We start from the raw sequence: 16,233 nt of genomic DNA on the forward strand, positions 1-16,233 counted from the left end.
GGGGGTATGTGGGATATGTGGGGGTGTGAGGGGTGTAGGGGTATGTGGGGTGTCTGGGGTATGTGGGGGTGTGAGGAGTGTGTGGGGTATGTGGGGTGTGAGGGGGTAAGGGGGTATGTGGGGTGTGCAGGGTGTGGGGGAGTATGGGGGTATATGTGGGGTGTGGGAGTTGGGGGCGTGGCGTGTAGTATGGGGTGTGTGTGGTGTGGGGTGTGTGTGGTGTGGGGTGTGTGTGGGTGTGCAGGGGCATGTAGGGTGTGGGGCTGTGGGGTGTGAGGGTGTGAGGTGTATGGGATATGTGGGGGTGTGCAGGGGTGTGGGGGTATGTGGGGTGTGCAGGGTGTGGGGGAGTATGGGGGTATATGTGGGGTGTGTGAGGTGTGGGGAGTGTGTGAGGTGTGGGGGACATGGAGTGAGGGAAGTGGAGTATGGAGTATGGTGGGTATAGGGGATGTGTGTGTGGCTTCCTTCCAGCTTCTCTCTGGACCCTGTGTCTTCCTAGGTAAGGCTCCCAGACAACCATGCACCATGAGAATGTACCACTGTTTTCCTTCTAGTCTAGCAGGACCTTCCCAGAGGGTGAGAGGCCTGTCCCAGGTGTGAGTGACGGAGCTGTGGAGATGGCCCATCCTTAGCTGCCAGGACTCAGGGTGCAGGGGGAGGGGGCCCAGATGTGAAACTCAGATGCCGGTCACCTCAGCAGGTCTGATTTGAAAGCTGCTCCAGCCAACTCTGGCTCCTGGGAGTGGGGTGGGGAGAACCGAGGTCCCTGCCTGGGTGGCTGGTTGGCCTGTACCTGCTCACGGTGGCAGCAGGGAGGTGCACAGAGCTGGATTTCCTGCCTACCATCACTGGCTCAGGCCGGGAGAGCCGCTGTGGGGTGTGCTGCCCTCGCTCTGGTTCAATGTTTTTTCCTTTTGATTCGATTCATTTACTCTCATGTCACTTTTCATTTTAATTTGTTGTGTTTATGTATTTCGGAAAGCTGCCTTAAGAAACATTTTGGAAGAAGACTGAGAAAATAAGGCCATGATTGTCACTGACATCTCATAAAATGTTACCGACCCTGAAAAACAAATATATATTTTTTCCCTTGGTTCTATAGTTTTAAAAGCCCCAAACTATCTTTTATAAAACACTAATTTTTTAAAACTGAAATTTGTTTAGCTTTGGCTGTTTCTTATCCCAAGTCTCAAAGAATAATTCACATCTCAATCTATTTCTGAAGCCTTGAGTAGGCAGGGAGTTAATTCCTAACAACTAATCCCACCTGGGCTTGGGAATCTCCAGATGAGAAGGCAGAGACGAGAGTGAAAGCAGCTGCCCGGAGGGCGCGGCCAGGAGCTCCTCGGCACCCGGACCCCTCAGACCAGCCCTGTTGGTCCCTGCACAAGACCCTCCATGCAGCGCCCGAGGCATGGGAGTTGCCAGACAAGTGCCCTCCACATGCCAAGCCAATCTTCACATGAAATAGGGCCATGGAGGGCACCAGCTTCCATGCGAGAGCAGCCCCCGGGTATCTAATTCAAAAACGTCAAGTCAAGGCCTACTCCATAGGTAGGCCAGACGCTGCCCCGTTCTACTCACCATGATGACAGAGACCCCGGTGGTGGTGCTGTTCTGTTTGGGGAGCGCGTTATTAAAGTGCTGTTTTAGTTTACCTGTTACCTCCGCTTGCATGTTATTCTCCTGGGAGGCATCATCCTACAGGAAAGAAAAGAATTGAATACAACGCTTCTTCCATCCTCTCCCTTCTATGTTGTCTTTTCCTTAACAGTCCTCCTCCCCGTCCCCACCGCCCACCTCACCTCTTCCTCAGTGGGCAGGCCCATCTAAGCCACAGAATTAGGGGAACAGTGATCTTTCAAAATAACTGTTGTTGATGGCTCACACCTGTAATCCCAGCACTTTGGGAGGCCAAGGCGGGTGGATCACAAGGTCAGGAGTTTGAGACCAGCCTGGCCAATATGATGAAACTCCGTCTCCACCAAAAATACAAAAAAATTAGCTGAGTGTAGTGGCACGCAGCTGTAATCCCAACTACTCAGGAAGCTGAGGCAGGAGAATTGCTGACCCAGGAGGCAGAGGTTGCAGTGAGCCAAAATCAGGCCACTGCATTTCAGCCTGGGCAACAGCAAGACTTCATCTCAGAAGAAAAAAGAGAACAAAAAAAACTACTGTTATTCATTAGTCCCATGCCTCAGAAAGACCCTATACCATTCCCTCCACCCTTTAGGACTAGAGTAGGCCCAGGAGAGGGCACAGGTCTCCCAGGACACAAAGCAGGACATACTTTATGCGGCTGAGACCCTCACCCAAGGCACACAATTTAGTATGATCCCTCCCATGGAAGCATCAAAGGTAATTAAGTTCTTTACTTTAATCAAGAATTCATTTAGGTGTTAGTCTTTCTTGCTTATTAAAAAAATGTGGCATCTTGGCTACCTGGTCCAAGAGCCACATCATTTAGCCCAAGAGAGCAGCAAGTGGGGTCCAGACAGACTGCACCCAGATGGCGGTGGGCAGGGCTGTGGAGGTGCACAGGAGCTCCCCAACCCGAGTCAACAAATCCCTGGGCTAAGTAAATTAACTTCACTCTCCTGGAGCCTCCCAGAAATGAGGGAGATGGAAGAAATGTAATTCCCACAGTCCCCATTTATCAGATCATGTTTCCCTTCCAGAGAACACTGAAGCCTCTGGGAGGGAACCCTAGTCAATATCACAGGTCTCCACCCAGCTCTGAAGGGACTGTGTCTCAGCCTCCCCATCAATGGCAGGAGGTCTCTTGGGAGCTTGTGCCCTGAAGGCATGGAGATGAGAGTCTGAAACAGGCTCATCTCCATGCAAAGCCTGCAAACTCTCAAACCCCAGAACCACAGAAGATGAGCGCTAAGAGCCTCCTGAAAGAGCACTGTGGCCAACTCCATTTTGATATAAGGAAACTGGGGCCAAAAAAGGGACAGTGACTTGCTCGGGGGACTCACAGAGCAGGGTCTAAGACTGGGGCCCTGGTGCCAACTGCTTTCTTGGGGAGCCATCTTCATGCTACTTGCTCAATGGGAAAGACAGACCGTCCATCTACCATGGAGCTTGGATGCATAACTTCTGCACGCGCAAACACCACAGCGAGGAACCCTGCTGTTGGCCACAGAGCAGAGATGTCCATTCCCTGGGAATGTGGGTACTTACTGACACCCAGGGGTGACTCAGGATTTGTCCTGCGGTACACCGAGCTTCAACATTTACCTGAAGCATTTGACTGATTAATTCCTACAAACAAACAAACAAGTAAGACCAAGGGGATAATTCCAGCATAAATACAGAAATCTGAGTGTGTAGCAAGCACTTCAGAGAAGAGCCAGCACAGCTGCTAACTGATTTGAACTTAAATGTGATTACACCTACTCTCCTAGTGCCTTATAAGCAGTGCAAAAGAAGAGAAGGTCTCCCCTGAGTCCACATGAAACCAAGATGTTCTCACTGAAGAGTTTTGGTTATTGTTATTATTCCGCAGTCTAAAAGTGCAGTATTTTTCCTTTTGGCAATTCAGTCTGTCTCATGAGTTCATCCCTGTATCCTGATGGGTGCCCGATACATATTTCTTGAATAAATAAAAGTGAATGTTGAAAGCTTAGAGGAGCACAAGAAGATAGGGGGAAACTGGAAAAACGGCTGGTCTAGCTTTAAGAATTTGGCCAAGAACATCAGAGACCATACCATGGGATGAACTTAAAAGAACCACCACACATTAAAAGCCAAGGAACTTTCTGGAATGCAATACCAAGAGCAGCTACAGGCCCATGCCATGGGTGAGGACCCCACAACGTGATACGACCCACAGAAACAGGCCTGGAGGGTACCTTGGCGGAGTCTGTGATGTTATCCCAGTAGGGGGCCGGAAACTCCAGCTTCCCAGCCAAGATCTGGTCAAAGAGGTCTTCCTGGAGATTGTTCTCACTAAGCCAGTGACAAAGAAACGGAAGAAAAGTCAAAGTCACCGTAGAGTTTTTCAACAAAGTGCGCACGGGGAGAGTGGGGAAAGGAGTCCAGTCTCTGGCTCTGACTTGGCCATTTCGTATCTCAATTATGCATCTCAATTCCATTTGTGATGACAAAACTTTTCCCTTCAGACAATGAGCCAAAGAACATTTCCACAGGCTGAGGAATTAAAGAGACAGAGACAATGACTCAAGACATTTGCTTAATGAATGCAGAGTTTCGGTCTGGGAAGATGAAAAGGTTCTGGAAAGGGACGGTAGTGATTCTTGCACATGGTGTGAATGTACTTAGTGGTACTGAACTGTAGGCTTGAAAATGGTAAGAATGATCGATTTTGTTATGTATACTTACCCCCCCCCCCCAAAAAAAACACACACACATACTCAAGAAAATATTGGAATCCACAAATAATGGAAATCATTTCAGGGAAAAAAAAAATCAGCATCTGCCCTCAAGCTGTCATGGCAACAAGAATGGAAAGGCAGAAAATCTGAGTTCGATTTCCTTTCCCTTCTTCTTTCCACTTCAATAGCCAAAGATCAGTGGAACAGCCAACATATGAAAAAGTCATAAGTTTAGGATCTGGATAAAACATTCAAGAAATAATTAGTTCACCGTTGGAAACTGACTTTCATTTAGGCTCAGTCTGAGAGGAAGGGCCAACCGAAGACATCAAGCAGAACGGCACAGGCTGAGGCAAACCCATGTCAGCTGCTCACAGGGGGCATCCCTCCCACCTGAGCCTGACCATCCCACTCTTGAAGGTGCACTGACACAGTGAGTGCCTGATGAATGCAGGTTGACCTAACTGCTCATGAATGATGTCATGGAAATGTGAAAATGCCACCGGGAAAGACGTCCCCAATCTCCCACATAACTTCACCTCCAGAGCCCCCTCACTTGGTGCGTGCATCGATGGCTAGAGTGGGGAGAAGTGTCATTAGCTTTCCAGGCCTTTACAAGGCCCCATGAGAAAGCTCAGAATGGGCTGTTGGAGTCAAGATCAAAATCCAGGAGTGCAAGTTAAGTATTACCCAACAAGTGTGCAAACATTTCTTGGAATTTCTTCACCTTCCATTTAGGGTTTTGCTACCAACCCCCTCAAAGGGGAACAAGGGCAAGTGTAGTGTCCTGAGAAACAGATCGTTCAGGAGAGTGTCTAGAGACCAATTCTAGGGCTGCTGTGATGACACGCTGCCTCATTCCTGTTCTAGTAAAAAGAGCAGAGTTGGCTGGGAGTGGTGGCTCATGCCTATAATCCCAACACTTTGGGAGGCCGAGGAGGGTGGATTACCTGAAGTCAGGAGTTCGAGACCAGCCTGACCAACATGATGAAACCCTGTCTCTACTAAAACCACAAAAAAAATCAGCTGGGTGTGGTGACATGTGCCTTGGGAGGCTGCAGCAGGAGAATCACTTGAACCCAGGAGATAGAGGTTGCAGTTAGCTGAGATCACTCCACGACACTCCAGCCTGAGTGACAGAGCAAGACTCTGTCTCAAAAAAAAAAAAAAGAGTAGAGTTTGTGAGCTTTGTAAATATTCATGACATTTAAGAGCAAGCCCAACTGACTGGACATCACTGTGAGTTTGGTGAAGAGGAGCACTGGGGAGCAAGAGTCGGGACACATAACTGGGCCAGGCAAGAGAAAGAGATTCCCACTGCTCTCCCAAAAAGTGACTTCTGTGAATGCACACACATTTCTTTCTTAGTGTCAAAATGTTTTCTTTCCTTTTCACTGTTATTTCCCTGCTGAGTGAACTCGGCTTACCGCTCCTTCAAAATGAGTACAGAATACATCTAAGATTATTAGATTTAGTGGAAAACTTCAGAAAACCAGCGGGCTCCAACACACAATGTTAGAAAAAGATATTAAAAATGAGCTATTTCCACAGTCATTCTTTTTAGTCATCCCTACCTATTATTCCACTCACCTCTCCCTTATTTTCTTCTGGAATCTCAAATTTGGATTAATAAAATATGAGATTTTGTTAATCCATATAGCTTTTATTTTGTTAATAAATAGTGAAAAAGCTGGAAGTGTGTGCACAGCAGTCATTTATAACAGCTGGTTCTTGGCAAAATACCCTAAGTCAACAAACAAAACCATAGGGTGTCCCAGCAATGAGAACGGGACCCTGAAGTATCTACTGTGAGTGACAAGAGCTTTGACAATCGGGGCCTGCCCCTCACTAGAAAAACAGAAAGCTAATTTATCTTTCTTAGCAGTCATGTAAGAAAAGCTGCTCTGATTAAATCCACACTGGATTTGGTATCACACTGATACTGTGCAATCTGGCTGAGATTCTTCAGGGCACTTTTAAATTCTAAAACAATACAGCCTTTGGACCAAGGTGCTGTAAACCTAACAACAAAGGGATTTGTGCATACACTCTCTTTTCAATGACAAGGCACTGAAAGTCAGAAAAAGTAACATGAAAACGTTGTACGCTATTTCCCAAAGGATGTTCAAACTTTCCACTTACAGCATTTTGTGCGTGTTTTAAAAAACATCAAAGATTTCGATATAGTCATACAAAATACTTTTTGTCAGTGATCCTAAAAGCAGACTTGCTTAGGCAACAACTAAAATTTTGGGTGCCTCTGAAAAACAAATCTTCTTGGTAATGCAGAATCTGATGCTGAAAATGCCTAGAGGGAGATGGCCCAGGTGCAGTGGCTCACAACTATAATCTCCACACTTTGGGAAGCTAGGGTGGAAGGATTTTGCCCGAGGCTAGGAGTTCAAGACCAGCCTGGGCAACACTGCAAGACCCCATCTCAATGAAAACCTTAAACGATCAGTGCAACACAGTGGTTCAGGCCTGTAGTCTCAGCTACTCAGGAGACTGAGGCAGGAGGACTCCTTGAGCCAGGAGTTGAAGACTGCAGTGAGCTATGATCGCACCACTGCACTCCAGCCTGGTCAACAGAGAGAGACCCAATCTCTTAAAAAATAAATTAAAAAGATTTAAAAATAAAATTTACAGCACAGGCAACAAAGTGAGACTACCAACAAAAAAAAAATTATACACACACACACACACACACACACACACACACACACACAGCTGGTCATGGGGTGTGTGCATGTAGTCCCAGCTACTTGGGAAGCTAAGGTGGGAGGATTTCTTGAACCTGGGAGGCTGAGGCTGCAGTGGGCTGTAATAACACCACTGCACTCCAGCCTGGGTGACAGAGCAAGACCCTGCCTATTAAAAAAAAAAAAAGAGCAGAAAGAGAACACAGGTCAAACTACAACTAAAACCTGAAAAGCCTGAAGGAAGAAAGAATGAGAGATGCCACAGTCAGAGAAGCTAAAACCGTAAATTCCTAATAACAATTTTAGTTTAAATGCTTTGAGTTAAAGTTGTCTTCTGTATAAAACAAAGAATATTTTGAAATATTTGAAGGACTTCTAAGAACAAATTTATGTAGATAATCTATTTTATACCAAGCTTATTAACCATAATTTGAAGTACCATTTCTGTAATTTGTGACATACATTTCTGTATTATAGTAGGTTATAAAATCTACCCAGAATGTTGCTGTATGCCATGAAGACACTTCTGTAACACGTATTTAACATTACAGATTTTCTTTCATCACAATATGATATGAAAGAGGGAAAGCATTTTCTTAATTTTTTAAAGTAAGCTCCCTGGAGGTCTATGACCTCCTTCTGACAGCAGCATATAAGGGCAGCAGCCTTCAGAATGTAGCTTTACTGCTTTTGATTAGCCAAACTTATCTCCAGACCCCACAAAGAAGCTCCCCCGCTTTCAGTATCAATCCATGATAAATACATTCTGTTCAATTTGAGTCTCACTTACGTTAAAAAGGAAAAAGCCGTGCAAGAAGAAACTCACAGGCTGCACTGGCAACTGGAAACACTAGAGGGAGTTGTGAGCACACAGTCTTCTCAAACTCATCCCCCCAAGACCCTTTCCCAGCTGATCCCAGCTTCGGTTAGCCAGGAAAGGAACTCCACTATAACCGGCCCAGGATCACCTGTCATCAAGATGCACTCCCCTTCTCCACTTGACCAACTCCTGAAACATGACATCACTGAGACCAGCCAGGGCCCGGTTTGACTGTGAAATGGACACGAATTATTCCCCTCCCTGTATGGACTCAGCTAATTTTCTCCCACATTGACTCTCGGGTTAGCTGTTTGACTTGATATGATCAACAGAACATCAACAAGCGTGAAGTGAGCACAGCTTGCCGTGTCTCTGGCTGCTTTGGGGAATCCTGCATCTACTCTCATGTGAAGCCCAGGACATCCCTGCATGATGAAAGCAAAGGGCCAATTCATCTCTGTTGTCCGAGTGGACACTGAGCCACCTACCAGGCATGCAAGTGGGGCCATCCTAGACCATCAACCCCCACTGAGCCACTAGCTCAGAAGATTCACTCAACTGATCCATAGAACTGTTTCACATTCCTAACCTCAGAGGTAGTTTGTTACTCAGCAAAAGCTAACTGAACTGTGCAGTAATCCTACAGTCTGTGTAACTCACCTAGTCAATGACCTTGGTGGAAGACCATCATGTTGACAGCCAGATGGAAATAGCTTTCCACCTATAAAAACTCCACTAATACCACAAAGGTCTCACTCAAATGCTACATCTTTCATTAATGCTAAATCCTTGTGACTTCCAGCCCTGAACTAAGCACTCCCCTCATGCTCTGCTTATTCTCCTTGATTGACAGTCTCACGAGGTGTGTCTTATCTATAGCATAAGGCTTTTAAAAGTAGAGACTGACATCTGTCAGTCTTATGTTTACTTCAATGCCAATTAAAAACTTGTTCAACTTAATGGAAAAACTGAGAATTTTAAAGATAATCCTTTCAACTTTTCTATATGTTTGAAAATTTTCATAATAAAGTGTTGGAGGGAAAAGAAGATAAAACCATTTTTCACTGACTGACCCAATCCAACACTATAAACACCATGCCATAGGCTAAATGTTCATGTCTCCCCAAAATTCATATGCTGAAACCTAATCCCCAGTGTGATGGCAGTAGGAGATGGGACTTTTGGGCAGCCATGCTATTGTTAAGGATGGAGCTCTCATGAATGGGATTAGTGCCCTTCTAAAAGCCCCCAGAGATTGCCTTGCCCTTTCCACTATATGTGGTTAGAATGAGGAGATGGCTGTCTAGGAACCAGAAGTGGGCCCTCAACAGTCACCAAAACTGCCAGTACCTTGATCTTGGAATTCCCAGGCTCCAGAACTGGAAGAATTAATGTTCTGGTGTTTATAAGCCACACTGTGTATAGTATTTTGTTATAGCTAGCCAAACAGACTAAGGCAAACCACAGCCTCAGGTTTCATCCAACACTTTATTCCTAACACTTAAAATTACGCCTGGCACACAGTAGCTACTCATTAGAGAGTTATAAAAGGAAGAGATTAAAGTGAAAATAGGTCAAGAAAACTCAGAAGAAAACAGAACATGCATGATCAGATGAACTTCTGCTTCAGAGTAATTCATTTGCTCCAGAGGGTGAAATGAAACTCATCAAAAGAGCTGTGGCTGAAGTCCCTCACTCATCCCCTGCACAAAGGCTGCTGGGCCAGCGATTGTGCTCCCATGTCCTGCTCAAACACGCTGACCACTATCAGTGGCCACCGTGCTCCTACCAGGTGAAAAAAATGGCTACCAAGACTCAGCCAGTCTGTGTTCCCAGGCCTATTTATACAAGTGTTTGCAATTCTACTTCTTAATTAAATGTTTATGAACCAATAAAATGAATTTTAAGAAGAAAGAGTTCCTGTTTCTAAGAGAACAAAGTTGAATGCTTTGGAAAGATTACACAAAAATTGCTGTCTAGGCCGGGTGCTGCGGCTCACACCTGTAATCCTAGCACTTTGGGAGGCTGAGATGGACGGATCACTAGGTCAGGAGTTCGAGACCAGCCTGGTCAGCACAGTGAAACCCTGTCTCTATCAAAAATACAAAATATTAGCTGGGCATGGTGGCATGCACCTGTAGTCCCAGTTACTTGGGAGGCTGAGGCAGGAGACTTGCTTGAACTCAGCAGGCAGAGGTTGCAGTGAGCTGAGACTGGGTCACTGCACTCCAGCCTGGGTGACAGAGCAAGACTCCATCTCCAAACAAAACAAAACAGAACAAAACAAAACAAAACAACTGCTGTCTAACTGACTGACAGACACCACTACGAAGAACTGGAAGAAGACATAGCTGGAAAGATGTGGACTGCTTCACAAGGCTCTTTAAATCTTGCTGTCATTTGAAAAGATGGAGAAATTGGACATAGTAGACACCGTATTATGGATTTATTTTTATGAAAGAATAAACACCAGAAACTCGGACGACCAACCGAACACAAAGCAAAGGCCTTGGCCTCACATCCAAAATGTGCTAATGAGAATATACATTAACAGGCTGTAAATTAAGATAAAAAGTAAAAGGTGTTCTATGTAATTTTTAACCAGTCCTGACTGCCAGGAATTAAGTGTCTGCTTCTGGACCCAAGAGAGAGCATTTCCAATTCAAATACAGTCACCCAAAATGCTGCTTACCTTCGGAACGGTGGGAATCCACAGAGGAGTATGTATGTAATCACGCCAGCTGCCCAAATGTCCACTTTCAGGCCATAGCTAGGAAAACAAAGTGGGTGAGGGGGAGAGAAATGATGACTCCCAAGAACCTTCCATGGTACTGGAGTACTGCCTTTATTTCTTAGGAAAAGGATTATTTTGGTATTAAATTATTCATTTCATTTCACCTAGAGATGAATGAATCACCCTACAGAAGAAGGCATCTGTTTCCACCAGCCTAACCACAGTCTTGGTGACTACTGCCATATTCTCAAGAGTGGCCTTGGGACACAAGTCCAGGCCAGGGCTCTGGCCAGATAAGCATAAACTCTGCTTCCTGAGGTCAAAATCATGGTGCAGGAAACAGCCTCACTCTTCTTTCCATTCTCCACCTTCATAGGAGGCACTGTATATACAAACAGCAATAGCAACAAAAACAGACCTTTCTCATCAAAGTTAAAGTACTAATCAGGGCCAGCAGAAATCTTACCCAGTTTCAGCAATAATTTCTGGAGCCACATAAGTGGGTGTGCCACAGACTGTGTATAAAGGGCCTTCTACCACAGTAGCAAGCCCAAAGTCTCCTAGTTTCAAAGACTTGGTTCCATCGGGATATTCACACACCTGAAACAGAAATCAGCCAACAATCAGAAGATTTTTTTTCCCTCAATGATGGTAAGAGGGCTCTTGGAATTAGGCAGAAAGGATACAGACACATTTACTATTAAACTCTAACGAAATCCTTCCTTGTGATTCTTTTTTTGAAGACAGGGTCTTGCTTTGTTGTCCGGGCTGGAGTGCAGTGGTGTCGGCCACAGCTCACTGCAGGCTCAAGTAATCCTTCCCCCACCGAACCCCACCCCAAGTAGCTGGAACTACAGGTGCATGCCACCATACTAAGCTAATTTTTAAATTTTTTGTAGAGATGAGGTCTCCTTATATTGCCCTAGCTGGTCTTGAACTCCTGAGCTCATGAGATCTGCTCACTTTGGCCTCCCAAAGTGCTGGGATTACCACGCCTGACCCCTCCTTGTGATTCTAACAACATGATTTATCTTGGTTACTTTAAAGTGCTAATTTTTTTCTCTTCAGATTCTGCACGATTGGGTGTACTTAGGAAACAGTATTTTCCACTTTTGCAGAAAGTTCCTTATCTAGGAGTACAACGAACACACGTGCTTGCTTACACAGTAGTTAGGGTGTAGGCAGCTGCATACCTGATGGGCATGAGAGAGGCCTCTAATCCTGGAGGTAGAAACTGACCTTTATTTAGAATTTGCTGTGGGTGATGTACTTGAGAGCCCAAGAAATGGTGTATTAAGTGTTCACCAAAGTACTCGGTGACCTCCACAGGGCTATCATGTGTAGTTCAGAAAAGAAAATTAGGGGCAGTGATGGGGTCTTTGTTGTCTGGACAGTCGATGACAAAACATAAACATGATATAGGGGAAAACCTTGGAATTTTAGAAAGAAAATGACCTTTGGGATCAGGCAGCCTGAACCTTAGTAATAAGTCCACACATCTCCTGGTTGTGTGACCTCTGAAAATCATATAACCTCTCTGAGCATATTTCTTCATCTATGAAGTGAAATAATGCCAGTAACTTCCTTGTGAAGTTGCTGTGAAGGCAAAATGAAACAAACCTCAGATTGGGGCTCAATAAATGTTCCTTCATTGTGGGTAATGATAAAAGAGAAAGAATAAAAATAAAATGTAAAAAAATGAAAAATGTCCTTTCCATTTCCTTGAAGGACTGGCTGATTAGATAATTATGACATTGGAAAAGGTTTAAAAATGCTGGTGGAGATGTGAATGTTTATGCTTAAATTTAAGAACCTTTCTAGAAAGCATTTCAGCAATATATAGCAAATTTCTTTGTATCAGTTATAACCTTTGACCCAATAAGTCTACTTCTCAAAACCTACTCTAAGAGAATAGAGATGGACCCAAATGTTATATATAAATATGCCAATCTCGGAATTTATCTATGACTTAAAAACTAAAGGCAACATAAATGGCTAACAGGGCAATGACTAATTATGATATATTACCATAATAAAATACTAGTTTCTGATAACCACTTTTCAAATATATTAATCATAAGGGAACCAGTCACTATTACACAGAATAAAAAATATGCATAATTATGTATAAAATACTCAAAATGTTAACAAGTTTATCTCTAAGTGGTAGCATGAAGGATTAATTTTCTGTATACTTTTCAGTGGCTTCTAAAATGTTTACAATTAACATGCATTGGTTTCATAATAATTTTATATATAAGCAAAACATGGAATAAATAGAACTTTAAAAGTTACATTCTAAGTGGATATTTTAGAAGCAAACAAGTGCATATGACAGCATAATTCAGATTTCACCATGCAATCCTGAACCTGAGTGTATAGTTATTTGTCTCTCGGATGTCCATTTCCAAAACATGGAATTTCCGAGAAGAATAAACTGTAGCAGAGGCCCAGTCTATACTCATTGTAATGCCTATTTCTATTTTTCTATTTTAAGCATATTTAGTTTGCTTTGCCTCATACTTTACTGAACCAGATATTTATCTCAACCACTATTAACTGTAGAAGGAGAAAAATTTAGAAGATGATGTTTTTTCAAGATAAGCATCTTAGCAACATCATCCATTAGTCTGCTACTTAATGAGGGGGGAGTGATTTAAATAGTCGTCAGTAAAAAGCATGGAGAACTGCAGGGCTCCCCCAGGCCAGTGATTCCCCAAGTTTTACAGGCATTTTAAAGAGGACAGCACTGAAACACCTTCCCTTACCTCTGATGTCCTTATCCATTTAATAAGAATATGTTTCACCTTTAGTATCTGAATAACGTTTTCCAGTCTTACAAACTCAATACACATCCCTAGCACATACCTTTATGACTTTAAAGTTTCACAGGAGTAATGATGAGGATTTTGAATCCCTCATAGATATTTTCAATTCTGAGTCAGCCCACAAGTCAGCAGAAACATTTTCAAAGATATGAGTGACTAAAGTTACAGATTCCAGATTCTTAGTCACGTCACCATCTTAGGAAAACTTTCCACCCATTATGTTTAATGTAAACATTAGCAAGAACAATCTGATATAATTACAGTTGGAATTTATAATGCCTCTACCCAAACCCATACTTTGGAAAGAAATTTCTTAAGTAATGGCAGCGATAAGAACGTTACAAGCACAGCTTCCTAAATGTCTGTATCATGAGAGTAAAAAAAAGTTTTATTAATGTCACTGTTATTTTGTTTTTATAACTTAAAAATACACTCATTAGGTACAATTTTTGAAAAATAGTGTTTATTTTAAGGACTCCATTTAGTGATGCCTAGGGGTATTCAGGGGTTGCTGTCAGATACTCAGAAGTCTCTGAAGTCCTGTTTTTCACATCCTGTATAAGTAATTCAGAGTCAGATGCACAAGCATAAATAGAAAGGGACTGAACAGTCTGTAACTGCTGAATTATGTCTGTGCAAGTGATATTCCTTGGCTAAACATCAAAAAGGAAGTGTCATTAGGGGCAGACAAGCCTGAAATCATAACATTTTATCTGATTCATCTCTCCCCAATGCTAGACACAGAAGCAAATATGTCTAACATGAATAAATTTCAAATCTTAGTGGGAGATTCTCTTCAAAGCAGGAGAAATTATACCTATATCTCTCTCTAGATAGATACAGAGACACACATAGCATTGCTTTAAAAACAATTGACTTTAGGCTGGGCGCGGTGGCTCACGCCTGTAATCCCAGCACTTTGGAGGCCGAGACAGGTGGATCACCTGAGGTCAAAAGATCAAGACCATCCTGGCCAACATGGTGAAACCTTGTCTCTGTTAAAAATACAAAAATTAGCTGGGCATGGTGGCGCATGCCTGTAGTCACAGCTACTCAGGAGGCTGAGGCAGGCAAATGTTTGAACCTGGGAGACAGAGGTTGCAATGAGCCGAGACTGCACCACTGCACTCCAGCCTAGCAACAGAGCAAGACTGTATAAAAAAAAATTGACTTTAATAAAGAGGTGAATAGATGAACAGGGACTCCGAAGGCTTTCTGTCAGGGTTCAGGTCTCCCCAGAAACTGACATTCTCAAAGACTTTGGAGATTTCAAAATTCTTCCAAACATTATCTCACTGGACTTCTATAGCCACCCCACTGGGCAATTAGGAAGAGAACAGTTACCTCCATTTTACAAATGAGGAGACTGAGGCACACAGCACTCATGTTACTAGTCATGTGGCCAGGCAGGGGCTCCAGCAAGGACCATTATTCGTTGTTCCAAAGCACCATTCTACAAGATTTTATACCTGAAAAATAACTGGGTAGGCCCGCCAGAACCCTGACTACAGCCTGCACTTACATACAGATTTTGAGTGAATTTAAACAATCACAACTGTGAGAATTCCAGCCCTGCAGTGTTCAAACGCCCCACCACAAGCTGTGAGATGCTTCTGTCAAAAGTTGCTCTCAGAATGCAAAAATAAAAAATGCGAGGAATGCAGATCCCACATACAAAATGAACACTGCATGTTCTCTAAATAAAATGTCAACTTGATGATTTAGAAGGACTTCAAATATGAGAAACCAACCCTCTTCTCTCCCCTGTCCCCAGAACTCCTGGACAACCTGAATTTATCACTGGTCTCTCATAGTTAACTCTGACACGGCACCACCAGGCTATAACTCACAGCATTAACGGCCACCCCTGTGCTCCCTGACACAGCTACCCATACATCTCCACTGGCAGGGTTTTAAATTATGATGCTGCTTACCAGAGAGGGGGATGCAAATCAGATGTCTGAATGCTCTGGTGTTTAAAAACTGAATTAGTTCTTAGAGCAGGAAGAGGCTGACAGTCACTCTGGGTATTTACTTTTAGTATCTCAATGGCACTCTCTCCTCCCAGGCCAATGCCAACCTGCTGACTAAATCTAGAAACTGCCAAGTGAGCTAGTTAGGTTTTCCATGGCAAACACACATTTTACTGAGATATATGAGGCTAAGGTTGTTTCTCAAGGCTCGACAGAGCCTTTCTGCATCACACATTCGCCTCTTCCAGAGGTCACTTTTACCCTCTTCTTCCTTCTCCTCCCTTTCTGGGGTAACGTAAGGGAGCTGGCGCAGGTTTGAGAAGGAATGGACACCAATCTAGGACAGATGAGACTTGATGAGGAGTGTGATTCTGATTTCCTGATTGCATTCTGAGACTCGTGATGTTGGAGACATCAATCCCCATTACATTACTCTTTTAAATTTTTTAAATTTTAGCCAATTCTCATGAAGAAGTGAAAACATTATCCACCCTTGATGTGTGACAAGAAAGAAGGAGGCGGTGTCAGATTCTTTACATCTATTAAGAATCTGTGAGTGGAAAAGAGAAGAAACGGGAGGTGAGAGTGAGATCTGTGAGCTGGGAAATGGACACTCCCTGGTTTATAGGGAAGCTCACAAGCACCCCAGTCACTTTCTTTGCTGGGCCTTAAATCAGGGCTGCTTGACAGGCTGGCTCCAGGGGTTCCCTGGGAACCTGTGGCTCCCATTAGTACAGAGAATGCAGTAACTGAAGCCAGTGGGGCGAGGCAGGGTGTGGAGAGCAGGAAGCAGTCAAGGGGGTAACCTCATGAATGCCCCAGTGTTTGTATCTGAC

At 43.8% G+C, this 16,233-nt stretch overlaps 1 protein-coding gene across 7 annotated transcripts in view; it reads right to left on the reverse strand.

Annotated features, from left to right (window-relative positions):
* DCLK2 (doublecortin like kinase 2) overlaps positions 1-16,233 on the reverse strand; it is a 188,684-nt gene that overhangs the window by 5,722 nt on the left and 166,729 nt on the right. For all 7 annotated transcript variants that reach the window (XR_010345364.1, XR_010345363.1, XM_064383834.1 and 4 more), the window contains 5 exons: positions 11,063-11,196; positions 10,555-10,632; positions 3,861-3,957; positions 3,190-3,270; positions 1,588-1,704 (listed from right to left, as the gene is read on the reverse strand). Coding sequence is in view for 5 of the 7 variants with exons in the window: in XM_064383834.1 (XP_064239904.1) it covers positions 1,588-1,704; positions 3,190-3,270; positions 3,861-3,957; positions 10,555-10,632; positions 11,063-11,196 (507 nt within the window). In the remaining 2 variants the exon portion in view is untranslated. The remainder of the gene's footprint in view (positions 1-1,587; positions 1,705-3,189; positions 3,271-3,860; positions 3,958-10,554; positions 10,633-11,062; positions 11,197-16,233) is intronic.

Source organism: Aotus nancymaae, unplaced genomic scaffold (assembly GCF_030222135.1).
Source record: "Aotus nancymaae isolate 86718 unplaced genomic scaffold, 86718_ANA_hifiasm-v0.15.2.pri h1tg000033l, whole genome shotgun sequence".
NCBI classification, from domain to species: Eukaryota; Metazoa; Chordata; class Mammalia; order Primates; family Aotidae; genus Aotus; species Aotus nancymaae.